This window comes from Somniosus microcephalus, chromosome 16 (genome assembly GCF_052327205.1).
Source record: "Somniosus microcephalus isolate GS21.2 chromosome 16, FLI_Smic_1.0, whole genome shotgun sequence".
NCBI lineage: Eukaryota > Metazoa > Chordata > Chondrichthyes > Squaliformes > Somniosidae > Somniosus > Somniosus microcephalus.
In genome coordinates, this window is record NC_141002.1 from 26110800 (window position 1) to 26125430 (window position 14631).

The 14631-nt window shown below is 44.1% G+C and overlaps 1 protein-coding gene across 1 annotated transcript in view; it reads right to left on the reverse strand.

Moving 5' to 3' along the window:
- LOC147106027 (A disintegrin and metalloproteinase with thrombospondin motifs 20-like) overlaps positions 1–14631 on the reverse strand; it is a 288734-nt gene that overhangs the window by 7629 nt on the left and 266474 nt on the right. Inside the window, exons 26-27 of the mRNA XM_086008707.1 lie at positions 11349–11440; positions 4475–4579 (exon numbers count right to left, since the gene is read on the reverse strand). Coding sequence (XP_085864833.1) covers positions 4475–4579; positions 11349–11440 — 197 coding nt within the window. The remainder of the gene's footprint in view (positions 1–4474; positions 4580–11348; positions 11441–14631) is intronic.

Here is a 14631-nt window from a genome sequence, read left to right on the forward strand (position 1 = left end):
CTTTCCCAATGTCGGGTCTGTCAACGCTGAGCAGACCCGACCGGCAGCGGCGGGGACCCAATTAAAATTATTAGCATCTAGTTGACAGATCATTAGCAGGCTTTTTTAACTTACCTTTTGACTTTAACTGCATGACCACGGGGACCACACTGTTCAGGGACCATGGCTGTCAACCTGAGGCATGAGTTCAGTGGCAGTTGCTCCAGCTGATCACTTGACAGCTTGAAATGTACAGTAAAAGCTCCCATCTGACAGATCATCACTTTCCTCAGCTACAAGCTGTTTCTCAGTCCATTTCTAGCACACATTCTGCAGGCTTTCCACTCTCACCTCATTGGAAGAACTCTCACCATTGGCAGAATGCTTCTGTTATCTCTACTTTACCTGCCATTTATTCCATCAACACGGGTGCCCTTTATACTGTCTCACCTTGGTCTTCAGAATCCGACCATGATCAGCCCCAACACCAGCAGCACCAACAACACCACCAACCTTCTCCACAATCACCTGATGCTGCACAGAACAGAGGGCATCAGCACCCGAGCACAATGCTGCCCGGGAGGCCAGGGATGGCCTCACCATAGTCAGATTTACTTCACTTGATGCTGTACACCCTGTCTGCCACATGATGCGCCAGGTTGGCACCACCCCACACCAACACCATAAAGCATCCCTACAATATCCAAGCCATTCCTTTCACACGTATTACCATTGCGGGGGTGCCGTTATGTCTCGCCATTCACTGCAACTCACTAAGCCACTTCCAAAGGTGCGCACACATCTGTCCAAGAACGCAAAGTGTTGAAAATAAAGGTTTCAATATTTGACAGCACATTAACAGAAACTTTACATGAACATTGGATAAGACACCCAAGTGGCTACCCTTGTGTGCTGTTAGTTGGTATGATTGGACTAGGATGAGGGTGAGGGTGAGTGTGAGGGGTGGCTAGTGAGATGGGCATGTGATAATGTAGACAGGGAGAGATGGGTGGAGGTGCAAGGTAAGTTGATTTGAGTAATGATGTGCAGGAGTAGGGTACGGAAGCCAGAGTGATGGGGATGTGATGAGAGGCACAGGAGGATAAAGGTGAGTGTGGCTTTGTACTAATGTTTCGTGAGCTAATGAGATCATTGAAAGGTTTGCGCCACTCCACCAAGATCCTCCTGATGACATCCCTGCTGGTGCCCTCCTCTGCAATATGCAACCAGGCTGCGTTGGTCTCCTGGGGAGTTCTCTTCCATCCATTGGAAGTGAAGAGAACCTCCCTGCCTGCTGTGGCTCCCTCCATAAGCATATGGAGGGAGTCATGGGAGAACCTGGGTGCAGTCCTGCACCTTTGTGCAGTGATTGTCAATGTTTGCAGCACCTCAATGCTGCAGAACACTGACAGCACAAACGCCAAAAGTAAGGTGGCCATGGTCCCTTTTAAGGAAACCGGCTCAAGACGCGTCCTGAATGACATCACCAGACCCACTTCCTCTAATTGGGCTGGGAAACGCACTGGGCAGGCTTAACAAGCCCCATTGAGGTAAGTTCATTTTCCAGAGTGGGATGGAGCCAGCAGCGGGGCAGCGACCCGCCACCGACAGCAACGGACTTGGCCTCATGTTTGGTCATTTCTGTGATAATCATGTGATTGTAGTTTGATTAAATCATGGCTGGTCCCTATCGGGTCTATAAAAACCTTCTGTATCAGGTAGAATTACTGGAGTTTTAAGACGGAGTTGCTATGATCTTGGAGTGCCAGGGTTGCAATAAATCATTTGTAGTATGGTCTGATTCATTGGGTGAGAAATTGGGCTCAGTAGTGCCCATTTATTGGTGCTACGAGTGCCCTTAAAGTTCCACACTTGTGACGTGAAGCACATCGGACACCATCTTGGTGCAGATGCAGTGAACCTCAATCCAAGCTGATATATTACCCCAATCCCATGAGCCCTAATTTTGTGTAATAACCTCTTGTGTAGCACCTTATCGAATGCTTTCTGAAAATCCACATCCACTGGTTCCCCCTTATCTACCCTGTTGCAACCACAAAAACCTCTAACAGATTTGTCAAACACGATTTCCCTTTCATAAATTCGTGTTGACGCTGCCCAATCATATTATGATTTTCTAAGTGCCCTGTTATCACGTCCCTAATAATAGATTCTAGCATTTTCCCTACTACTGATGTCAGGCTAACTGGCCTATAGCTCCGTTTTCTCTCTCCCTCCTTTCTTGACTAGCGGGGTTACGTTTGCTACTTTCCAATCCACCGGGACTGCTCTAGAATCTAGGGAATTCTGGAAGATCAAAACCAATGCATCCACTATCTCTGTAACCACATCTTTTAAAACCCTAGGATGTAGACCATCAGGTCCAGGAAATTTGTCGACTTTTAGTCCCATTAATTTCTCCAGTACTATTTCTTTACTAATATTAATTTCTTTAAGTTCCTCATTCTCACTAGACCCTTGCTTCCCCATTATTTCCAGAATGTTTTTTGTGTCTTCTACTGTGAAGACATACAAAGTATTTGTTTAATGTCTCTGCCATTCCCTTATTGCCCATTATAATTTCTCCTGTCTCTCCCTTTAAGGGATGCACATTTACTTTCACTAATATTTTCCTTTTTACATACCTATAGAAGCTTTTACAATCAGTTTTATGTATCTTGCTAGTTTACTCTCATATTCACTTTTCTCTTTTATCAATTTCTTGGTCATCCTTTGCTGAATTCTAAAATCCTCCCAATCCTCAGGCTTACTACACCTTCTGGCAAATAAGCCTCTTACTTTAATCTAATACTATCATTAACTTCTCTTGTTAGCCATGGTTGGACCACTTCACGTGCAGTTTTTATTCCTTAGGGGAATGTATATTTGTTGCGAGTTATGAATGAATTCTTTAAATGTTTCCTGTTGCTTACCTACTGTCATATCTTTTAATCGAGTTTCCCAATCTACGTTAGCCAACTCGCCCCTCATACCTACATAGTTAATACGTTAGTTTCGGACTTAACTAAATCGCTCTCAAACTCAATATAAAATCCTATCATATTATGATCACTCTTCCCCAGGACCTCCTTTATTATAAGGTTATTAATTAACCCTTTCTCATTGCACAACACTAGATCTAATATAGCCTGTTCTCTAGTTGAAAGGACAAAGGCACAGGTGTAAGGTTGTGGTGAAGGGAGTGGGGGAAAGTAAGGGGTGCATGCTTACGCTATCTGCAGCTTGTAAGTCAAAAGATTGTGGGATGAGGAAGGCGTGGGATGTGAGAAGGAGGATTAGGTATGAGAATACTGTCATCTTCGATGGTTTCAGCTCCACCGCTGGCCACGGCCTCAGCAATGGCCTATGCAATAATGGCCAGCATTGTCTCCTCCATGGGGGTTAGAGCATACAGGCACCCCTTTCCTCCTCGGGTTAGTTCCTGCTGCCTTCGGTTGTGCGCCACCTTCTGCAAGAGAGCGGTGAGTGCGGTGCAATCAGTTTGGGTGATGTGGCTGTTATGGTTGAATAGCCTGCAGTGTGTGCAAGCTGTGAGATGTGGGTGTGATGCTTGCAACAGTGCTAAGTGTGTGAGGGTGAGGTGAAGCATATGCATGTTAGGTATGAGTCCTGATTGACAGAGATTGTTGGTAGGTGAGTGATTGGGGGTGTGGTGATATGAGCAGTGGCTGAAGCTAGTGGTGCAGTTGGTAGGATATAGCATTTGAAGATGAATTCAATGACCTTGACCACTCGTGTGAGGTCATTAAAATTCTTGTGGCACTGCATCCAAGCCGTCGGGGCTAGACTCCTGGCATTGACCTCCGTGACTACCTCCCACTGCCTTTTCAGTGTGCCTGGAGGGCATCCTGGCCCCCTGCAGATATAGGATGGCTCTCCTCATTTCCACCTCCTCTACCAAGACCTCCAGTGCAGAGTAAGAAAACCTAGGTGCCTGCTCTCTCCCAGGTTCAGCCATTCTTCTGTCTTTCCCAGATCAGATTCAGCTCACACAGGACTCCCAGCACCTGCTCCAGCCACAATGCACCTCCCCTTTAAGAGGTGTAGGTTAGCTTTAAGCAGTGCAGGCTAGCTTTAAGTAGTGCTAGCAAGTATTGATTTTGGGCCTCCTGCTGATGCGTGCAGCCAATCAACAGCGCGATTAGCGCTGGCTGCATGCAGAAATCATGTAAAAGAGCAGGTAGCACGAAGATGCTGTACTGCCTGAATTACATCGAATGGGCGCGGGTCTAGTGCCAATGTGTATTAATCTCAGCCAGAGTCTTAGAGTCTCTACAACTGGCTTCAGCACTCTCGGAGTAAGGAGGTGATAATCAGTCAGGGTTTCCCGCTCCTGATCATTTTCTGACTCTTTATCAACATCACAATATAAAATAGCAAACATTTTAACTATTACTGAATGAAAATAACATTTTGACTATAGTTTCAACAAAATAGAGAATGTGTGGCTATTTCTGGCTCCAAACTCTCATACCTGTGACCTGTGTACATTGACTGTTGCATAGTTTCCCTGTGCAATCCATTTTGATGCTTCCGATATCTTCAGCCCAGTTCCACTTAAATTAATGCTAAATTGTCCCTGAAAAGCAATTTGTCAAACATCAATAACAACATAAGAATGTTTAGGTGCAATGAGCCTTTAAATAAAACAGCCGCTAGATGAACTTAATAAAGCTCTTACAACAACTTTGCTTAAAAATCACCCAACAGTTTTAGAGTTTGTCTTCCTCAGAGGCATTTTAGTCAGAATATAGTGTCCCAAATAAAGGTCATTTTTTGGAAATATGGCTCTTATATAGTTTTGTTGTTAAAAACTTGTCTTCTGAATGATTCTCTACAGCACCTTTTGTGGAGAATCATTCGGAGGAAATAATTAGCAGCAAACTACTGACACATGCCTGTAGTTTGTATTTTGGAATGCTGGGACTAGAATAGTCACCTGTAAGAATCTCGTCATAAGATAGAGAGGAATTCTCAGGAGTAAGTTCATTCACCCTCCAGCGTAGAAGTAAGTTTAATTTTTACTGGTCTTTCATTGTTGAATTCTCAAATTTCAAGACAATTCTGAATCAATCGATTTTTCAGTTGAAAATTCACAACCTTGCTGAATCTCCCCTCCCAGAACACAGTTATTCAAAATTTTACAATTCACAGTAGGAAGTCATTCGGCCCTTTGCGCCTGTGCTAGCTCCCCGAAAGGGCTATCCAATATGTCCCATTTCAATTTTTCTTTTGCAAAAGTTGATCAACTCCCTTTTAAGGGCGATTACTGATTCTGGTGGGGGCGGAGGAGAAAAGACAGAGAAAATAAATAAATATCATAAACTGATTTTATAAATATAAATCTGTATAGTCCTGGAAATTCTACCAGGCACCTTTAGTGTACTTGTCTGCCCCTGTTCTCCACATGCAAACACTCATTCATTCAGTGACACTGGATTGTACAAACATTGGGTATAACAAACATTACTTGTCCTGTCAAACTGGCTCTTGTGCAATTCCCAAAACATGAAGAAGAACTAGTTTGGATCTGCTTTAAACTTATTGTGCCTTTACAGTTTCACGAGGAATAGAAAGTGCCTAGTATTGGCTTGCTGCAACAATCCAAAGTAGGCCCAAATTGGATCCAGTTCATTTTCAAAGGCAGTCTGGGCACAGTAGGAATGAGCATTCATATAAATTTGGATTTCAGATTTGTACTGATTGACTAATCCTTGAATTCCAAACAATTATCAATCAACCACCTAGAATGTGATGGTTGGGAACAGAAATAACTCGCTCTCTACCTTTTGAAGCTTCCTCTCCAGCCAACACCCACAAAGGTGAAAAAGTGAAAACTGGCATTGTGCATGCAGAGAGGAACAGAAATTGCTACACCTTTCCTTTTGTGGACAAGTACTGTGCTCCACCTCCCTTTTTTAAAAAAGGCCTCAATATCTAAAACCAAATAATCAGATTGAGACCGAAATTCAAATTGATCAAATGTCTTTATTTTGGTCCAGTTCAACCCCTTTCAAGAATGGCTCATAACAAAGCTTAACATACTGATGAAAACGTTGGGCCGTATTTTGCGACCCTACGGGTGCGTACGAGGTGTGTACGCGCCCGTAGGGGCCACGCAAGTTCCTGGTTTAGGCGTGCGGAGCGCATGCGCTGAAACCCAGCACTTGCGGTCTGTCATCTTGACAGACCCTCCGCATCCCCGGGAGATGGGCCTCTGCGGGCGGAGAGTTGCGCTATTTGCCCAACTTCCGCCCGCTGAAAGGCCGTGGAATTCTTACGCCTGGTAAAAGCAGGTGTAAGGCCTGCTTTTACCAGCATAAGAGTTTTAAAAAGAGTAAAATAAAATTTTATCACTCACTTATACATTAAAAACCCTGTCCAATAAGGTAAGTTTATATTTAGCCCTGTTAAAACATACAGGGGGAAAAATTCAGTATCGCCCCATTTGGGGCGCCATTATTGGCGGTGCGCAAAGTTTAGCGCCTGGCGCTAATTATCGCCTCCGACAGCAAACTTGGCTTTTATCGCCACGGGAGGTGATTGGAGCGCTAAATCAGGCGCTACACACCTCTCTTAAGGCGCTAAGGCCGAGGAGCGAGGCGCTACCTCACAACGCTGGCGAAGCTCATGTGATGTCAGTCAGCAATGGAACACAAACACACCGGCACCGTCCAATTCTTAAAGGGGAGTTCTGAAGAATGGTCATCGACCTGAAACGTTAACTCTGTTTCTCTCTTCACAGATGCTGCTTGACCTGCTGAGTTTCTCCTGCATTTTCTGTTTTCTCCTGCATTTTCTGTTTTTATCTTAAAGGGGAGGGTTGATCTTGCTCTCCATCCACATCCTGCTCATTGCAGCCTTGAATCTCGGCCTGGACTGACCTGTACATCAAATCTGCTGGAAAGAACAATGGAGAGAACCAGGGAAAGCTCAGAGTGCAGACCCCACAGTCTCTTCTAAATCGATACAAGGAAGGTCAAATCAAAATCAACCTGCAAAGTGCTGCTCAGTACCCAAAACTCCTTCACACAGTGTTGAATCTCTCCAGAAGTCTCTCTCTCTCTCTCAGAATGCGTGGTGCAAAAATGTCACCGACAAAAAAAGGCAGGAAGTGGCCGCCTTTAAATAGCACTCCCCCAGTCCCTTTCTGACAGCATAACGCTCCGCTCAACCTGTCGTTGCTAGCGGCAGGCGGTAAGGCAGGGGGCGCCACCCAATTTGCGGTACGGGGCGTTGCGCACTCGACTGACATCACGATCTGCCGGTGCAGGAGATCGTGGCAGTAGTGTTTAGCGATGCCGCAAAATGTCTAGTTAATTTCGCGAGCGCCGCAAACATCGCTGCGCCCGGGCGCTAGTTGCTTTGCGCCCCACTTGGCACCCTCTTAAGGCACTAACGGGAGGCGCAAACAACTGAATTTTTTCCCCCATACATTTTTTTCCAATAAATGAAATTTTTGTTTAAAGTATTTAATTAAATGCCATTTTAATTAATTTTATATATTTCATGTGTTCGTGTATTTTTTTTTTAAGTGATCCCCATTCATACTTATGACAGTTCCGTACATATGGAACTCCCATAAGTATGAATGGGGATTCCCTTCTTTCATTGGTTGGGCCGGCCCACATGATCCCAGGGGCGCTTGAAAACCGCATGCGCCCTTGGGATACGTGGGCCTCTACGCATTTCTACCAGGAGAGGCCCAGGATCGCAAGCCTCCCTATCTCCCGGACCACCAGGTAAATGCATAGATTTTTTGATGATCAGAGGCATCTGCCCATGGGAATTCAGGCCAGTTATGTTTGACCTGCTTGTTTGAATCAGTGTTATAACTGGCACCTTGGTTCTTTCTCATTGTCTACTTTTATAATGTGGATAAGAGGTGGGATCAGACAGCCTGAATTTATCTAAAGACAGCACCACATATCTGGTGCACAGTCAGCATGCTGCTGATTACGATGGAAATCACTATTGCAGGTGAGCACAGTTTGAAAGGGTTTGTCTCACAGTGGGCTTTACTTTTGTGTAGGGGCAGGCAGGCATAAATAATGCTCTCTACTTGTGGACATTGAGCATGCTGTGGATTATGGGTTTGTACCTCCCAGCAATTAAACACCACAGAAAAAGCAAAGTCAAAGAATGGATGTGGTGGTGAGATAAGGGCCTTAACGATACTCTTCTTCTTCTTAGGCAGTCCCTCGGGACCGAGGATGACTTGCTTCCACATTAAAAATTAGTTCTCAGGTGACTGATGAATCCATTGCGGGACCTACAGTCTCTGTCACAGGTGGGGCAGATGGTGGTTGAAACATCTGAGCTCCCAGGCAACGATAGCAGTACGGCGTTCCGGTCTGTCACTGTTGGGGTTGTCCATGACGTTCCAGGTCCCGAACTTCATTTTAAAGGGTGGAAGATGCCTGTGCGTGAATTCTTTTAACGTGGGGTGGCCGTTGCACACCAGCTACCACACGGGCTTGACAGAGCAAGGTCTTGGTCCAATGGCAAGGGGATTCAAGACGATTGGAGACCAGGCTCTGCTACATCGGCCTAGCACACACACACAAACATACTGCTACTGTCCTCCTCCCTCCTTCCCGCAGGTCCTCTCTGCCTGGGTTTCGTAGGATGCATTGTGGTCCTCCCGACCTTGCTGTTGGCCCGTGCCGCACCTTCCCTGAGCCCGGACCCCGCTGCTGGTCAACGTTGCGCCATCCTGGGCCTTGACCACACTGCTGGGCTCATACTCGCTCCTGGGTACGTCTTAGACATATTACCACACCCCGCACCGTAACAGTGATATATCCCACACCCCTCACTGTAACAGTGATATAACCCACACCCCTCACTGTAACAGTGATATATCCCACACTCCTCACTGTAACTCCGATACACCCCACACCCCGCACCGTAACAGTAATATACCTCACACCCCTCACTGTAACAGTGATATAACTCACAGCCCGCACTGTAACTCCGATACACCCCACACCCCTCACTGTAACAGTGATATAACCCACAGCCCGCACCGTAACAGTGATATGCCCCACAGCCCGCACTGTAACTCCGATATACCCCACACCCCGCACTGTAACAGTGATATACCCCACACCCCGATACACATGACAGAGATCTACATGCGGGGGTGATGATTTGCACAAAATAAAAGTCCTACATCACTTGATCACAGATCTACTGCAAATAACCAGATATAACACTAAAAGCAAGCCAGCTTGTCCCTTTCTTTCATTATTCTTGTTCAAGCTGGAAAGCAGTAAAATGGACCGCTGATTTGTCAGACTCTTGTTTCTAATGCCCAGATCCGATATCCAAGGCAGCCCATTTGATTAGGTGAGCTGGACTGTTAAGAGCTTTATTACATAAAGTGGTAATCCAGATGATTGGGAAAGATGAGCAGTTACTTAGACAAGATTCAATGTTACACAGATCAATGGAATAACTGTTCATTATATTATTGGTGTGACAATTTCCTCATCGTGCACACATTTTTTTGAAAATTTACTTTATCCCCCCCACCAATCGGTGTAGAAAGTTATAAAACACAAGCTGCAGATTATGGCCATGTATTGACACTGGGCTGTTGAATATGTCAATCGCTCTTAGATAAACCAAACTGCCAAAAAGCAGTGTCTGGAAAAACTGATATTACTTTGTTTGTATTCCAAAACAAATCCGAGAGATTTTCTATAATTACAGCACATTTGTACACATTTGTTCATTGAGAGCTTTCTGCTCCCTACAGATGTTAGTTGACCTTAATTTTGGGGAAAAACATTATGTAACTGAGCTATTTATGTAAAACAGACACATGATCGTATGTGACAAGATGTGATGAGAAATGTTCAGAACACCATAACTGGTACCTCAACAAACTCTGCTTTCAATTGAGAGATTAAGGCATTCTCGGAGGCACCTAAATGTGAAGTCGTTAGTGAAGTCAGGGTATTTGTGACTGCCTGGGAAAACACTCAAACACCGAGTTTCTCAGGAGTTTCCAGCTGGGATCCTCAGGCTAAAATCGTATTAGAAACGATGGTTTATTTATCCCATTCAGAATCAAAGCCACCCTACTTTCACATTTAAAAATTAAAATCACGGAAGATTACAAAATGAGAAGACTAGTTGATGAATTTGCAATCCGCTACTTTATACAAATCTATGCTAAATATCACACACCATACTTTCCCATAACATCAAACTGAGTTAAAGCCACTTAAACCACTAGTACTGGTCTACAGGGATAGTGAAAATGGAGGGATAGGGCAAATAAACTTCTAAAAAAAAAACTATATTCTTTATTTCTCTGTAACTACACTTCTGCCATCACAATATGGCCATTTGGTAAGCCTGCCCATTGTATTGTTTCTGGAAGCTTCATTTAACTGATGAAGATGACACTTTCCGCTGCAGGGTGGTTTTTATTGGTGACCTAGCATCACTCTGAAAACTCGAGTAGGTCATCCCCCTGGAGGCAGTAAACTGGTCATCTCAAAAATCCTTCCATTCATTAGAGGCCCCAACGGGTGTCTTACCATTCTCTTCACAAAGGTAAAGAACAATTCTGTCAACCCTCCTTTTGTTATCTGTTTCATCAAGTAAACAGCATTGTCATTTGTGCAGCCAGGGGATCATCGGGTTTGTGGCCTGTGACATCTGTCTGAATCGAGGACTCAGTCACTCTGAGAACAGTCCCTACATGCTGTGTAAACCATAAAACCTGGAAGTGGATTCTTGTGTTTCCACGTGCACAGATTAGAGTAAATTCAGCGATTTCGTGCCTTCATCGAAGAGTAGTGAATCGGTGCTAAAGTGCCACCATGTTATCTCCGACCCACACCCCTTTTCAGCACTGGGAATGCTGAATTTACTTCTATGTTCCAAAATAATTTATTACAAGATCTATTTCTGTGTGAAACGGTACAGATATAAATGTCACAAAGGTATAATGAATTAAAAGGACGTGTATTCTTGTAAACTTCAACTTTCACTCCACCCGATAATTAGAATGAACTGTTACAACCATTTACTGGGCCCTTCAGCTTCAACCAGGACAGTCTGGGTTCCACTGGTTCTCACCTCCATGATCAATGAAAGGAGGTGCACTTGCTGAAGGTGGGACAGACCGGATTATTAGCCAACCCCCAAATAAATGTGTGACTACTACTTGCAGTTTGTGAGGAAACAATGAATGAAAACTGGTGATACCGTGCAAATGTGTGACTATGTTTCTCTTTTTGTTTTAATCTATGCTTCAACCTACAATTGCGGACTTTTAAATTGGAAATGCAGATGGTATATAAATTCCATTCCAACAGATCATTCCTTACCTGGGGACACTTGGCTGCGCTGTAACAATCTCCCGCTGTCGCAAATGGCACTGCCCTTCCATGAAGCGTCTGAGCAAAATGCAAGTCTGTAACTGGAAAAATTGAGACGTCAGAAACATATTCCACAATACAGGCACTGTTTTCTATTTCTTTACAATGTCACCATTACTCATAGAAGGTATATTATGGCAGGCAACTTATCTTCATAAGAGGGAGTACTTGGAGGACTCATTAGTGGGATTACAGAGACATGGCTCCAGGGTGACCAAGGCTGGGAATTCAGCATCTAGGGGTATTCAATATTCAGGAAAAAAGGAAAAGGAGGTGGGGTAGCATTGCTGGTTAAAGAGGAGATTAACACAATAGTAAGGAAGGATATTAGCTCTGATGATGTGGAATCTGTATGGGCAGAGCTGAGAAATACCAAGGGGCAGAAAATGTTAGTGGGAGTTGTATACAGACCCCCAAAGAGTAATGCTGAGGTTGGGGATTACATTAAACGGGAAATTAGAGATGCGTGCAATAAGGGCACAGCAGTTATCATGGGTGACTTTAATCTACATATAGATTGGGCTAACCAAATTAGTAACAATACTGTGGAGGAGGAATTCCTAGAGTGTATACAGGATGGTTTCCTGGACGAATATGTCGAGGAACTAACTAGAGATCAGGCCATCTTAGGCTGGGTATTATGTAATGAGAAAGGATTAATTAGCAATCTTGTTGTGCGAGGCCCCTTGGGGAGGAGCGATCATAATATGATAGAATTCTTCATTAAGATGGAGAGTGAAGTAGTTGACTCAGAGACTAGGGTCCTGAATTTAAATAAAGGAAACTATGATGGTATGAGGCACGAGTTGGCTAGGATGGCTTGGGGAACATTACTTAATGGGTTGACGGTGGATAGGCAATGGCAAACATTTAAAGATCGCATGGATGAACTACAGAATTTGTTCATCCCTGTTTGGCATAAAAATAAAACAAAAAAGGCAACTCAACCATGGCTAACAAGGGAAATTAGGGATAGCATAAGATCCAAGGAGAGGACATATAATTTGGCCAGAAAAAGCAGCAAACCTGAGGATTGGGAGCAGTTTAGGATTCAGCAAAGGAGGACAATGGGGTTAATTAAGAGGGGGAAAATAGATTGAGAGTAAGCTTGCAGGGAACATAAAAACTGACTGTAAAAGCTTCTATAGATATGAGAAGAGAAAAAGATTGGTGAAATCAAGTGTAGGTCCCTTGCAGTCAGAATCAGGGGAATTTATAATGGGGAACAAAGAAATGGCAACCAATTAAATACATACTTTGGTTCTGTCTTCAGAAAGGAGGACACAAATAACCTCCCAGAGATGTCGGAGAACATAGGGTCTAATGAGAGGGAGGAATTGAATGAAATCAGTATTTGTAGGGAAATGGTGTTAGGGAAATTGACGGGATTGAAGGCCAATAAATCCCCAGGGCCTGATAATCTACATCCTAGGGTACTTAAGGAAGTAGCCCTAGAAATAGTAGATGCATTGCTGGTCATCTTCCAAAATTCTATAGACTCTGGAACAGTTCCCATGGATTGGAGGATAGCTAATATAACCCCACTACTTAAAAAAGGTGGTAAAGAGAAAACGGGGAATTATAGACCGGTAAGCTTGACATCGGTAGTGGGGAAAAAGCTAGAGTCCATTTTAAAAGATGTAATAGCAGAGCACTTGGAAAACAGTGACAGGATCGGACAAAGTCAGCATGGATTTACAAAAGGTAAATCATGCTTGACTAATCTACTGGAATTTTTTGAGGCTATAACTAGTAGAATAGATAAGGGAGAACCAGTGGATGTGGTGTATGTGGACTTTCTGAAGGTTTTCGATAAGGTCCCGCTAAGAGATTAGCGTGTAAAGTTAAAGCACATGGGATTGGGGGTAAGGTACTGACTTGGATAGAAAACTGGTTGGCAGACAGGAAGCAAAGAGTTGGAATAAACGGGTCTTTTTCCGAATGGCTGGCAGTAACTAGTGGGGTACCGCAGGGATCGGTGCTAGGACCCCAGCTATTCACAATATATATTAATGATCTAGACGAGGGAACTAGATGTAATATCTCCAAGTTTGCAGACGACACAAAGCTGGGTGGATGTGTGTGCTGTGAGGAGGATGCAGAGAAACTCCAATATGATTTCTACAGGTTGGGTGATTGGGTAGATGCAGTATAATGTGGATAAATGCGAGGTTATCCACTTTGGTGGCAAAAACAGGAAGGCAGATTATTATCTGAACGGCAATAGATTGGGAAAAGGGGAAGTGCAAAGAGACCTGGGTGTCCTTGTGCACCAGTCGCTGAAGGTAAGCATGCAGGTGCAGCAGGCGGTTAAGAAGGCAAATGGTATGTTGGCCTTCATAGCGAGAGGATTCGAGTACAGGAGCAAGGATGTCTTGCTGCAGTTGTACAGGGCCCTGGTGAGTCCACACCTTGAGTATTGTGTGCAGTTTTAGTCGCCTTATCTGAGGAGGGATGTTCTTGCCATGGAGGGAATGCAGCGAGGATTCACCGGACTGATGCCTGGGATGGCGGGAGTGGTGTGTGAGGAGAGATTGGGTCGATTAGGCTTGTGTTCGCTGGAGTTTGGAAGAATGAGAGGGGATCTCAATGAAACTTATAAAATTCTAACAGGACTAGACAGACTAGATGCAGGAAGGATGTTCCCGATGGCAGGGGAGTCCAGAGCCAACGGTCACAGTCTAAGGATAAGGGGTAAGCCATTTAGGACTGAGATGAGGAGGAATTTCTTCACCCAGAGAGTGGTGAACATGTGGAATTCTCTACTACACAAGGCAATTGAGGCCAATTCATTAAATATATTCAAGAAGGAGTTAGATATATTTCTGAAGGCTAAAGGGATCAAGGGATACGGGGAGAAAGCAGGGACAGGGTACTGAATTTGGATGATCAGCCATGATCTCATTAAATGGCCTACTCTTGCTCCTATCTTCTATGTTAAGAGTGGTTTATGGCAAGGTTTAGGCCCCATAGACAAACAAGTTATCTAGGATGTTGTTTAGAACAAATTGGTTCGAACACCAGATGAATACGCCATCTCAGAATTGTGTATCTCTACATATTATATCGGTTTGAGACAATGGGGAGGTGTCCATCAGAGCCCAGAGATTTTTTCACCTTTAATATTAGAATGGTTTTCATTCAAAGGTACCCAACAGGGTATCTATCCTATACAGAAATGTAGTTAACCACAGATCCCATAGCACTTTTTAAAGGTTTTCAATATATATTT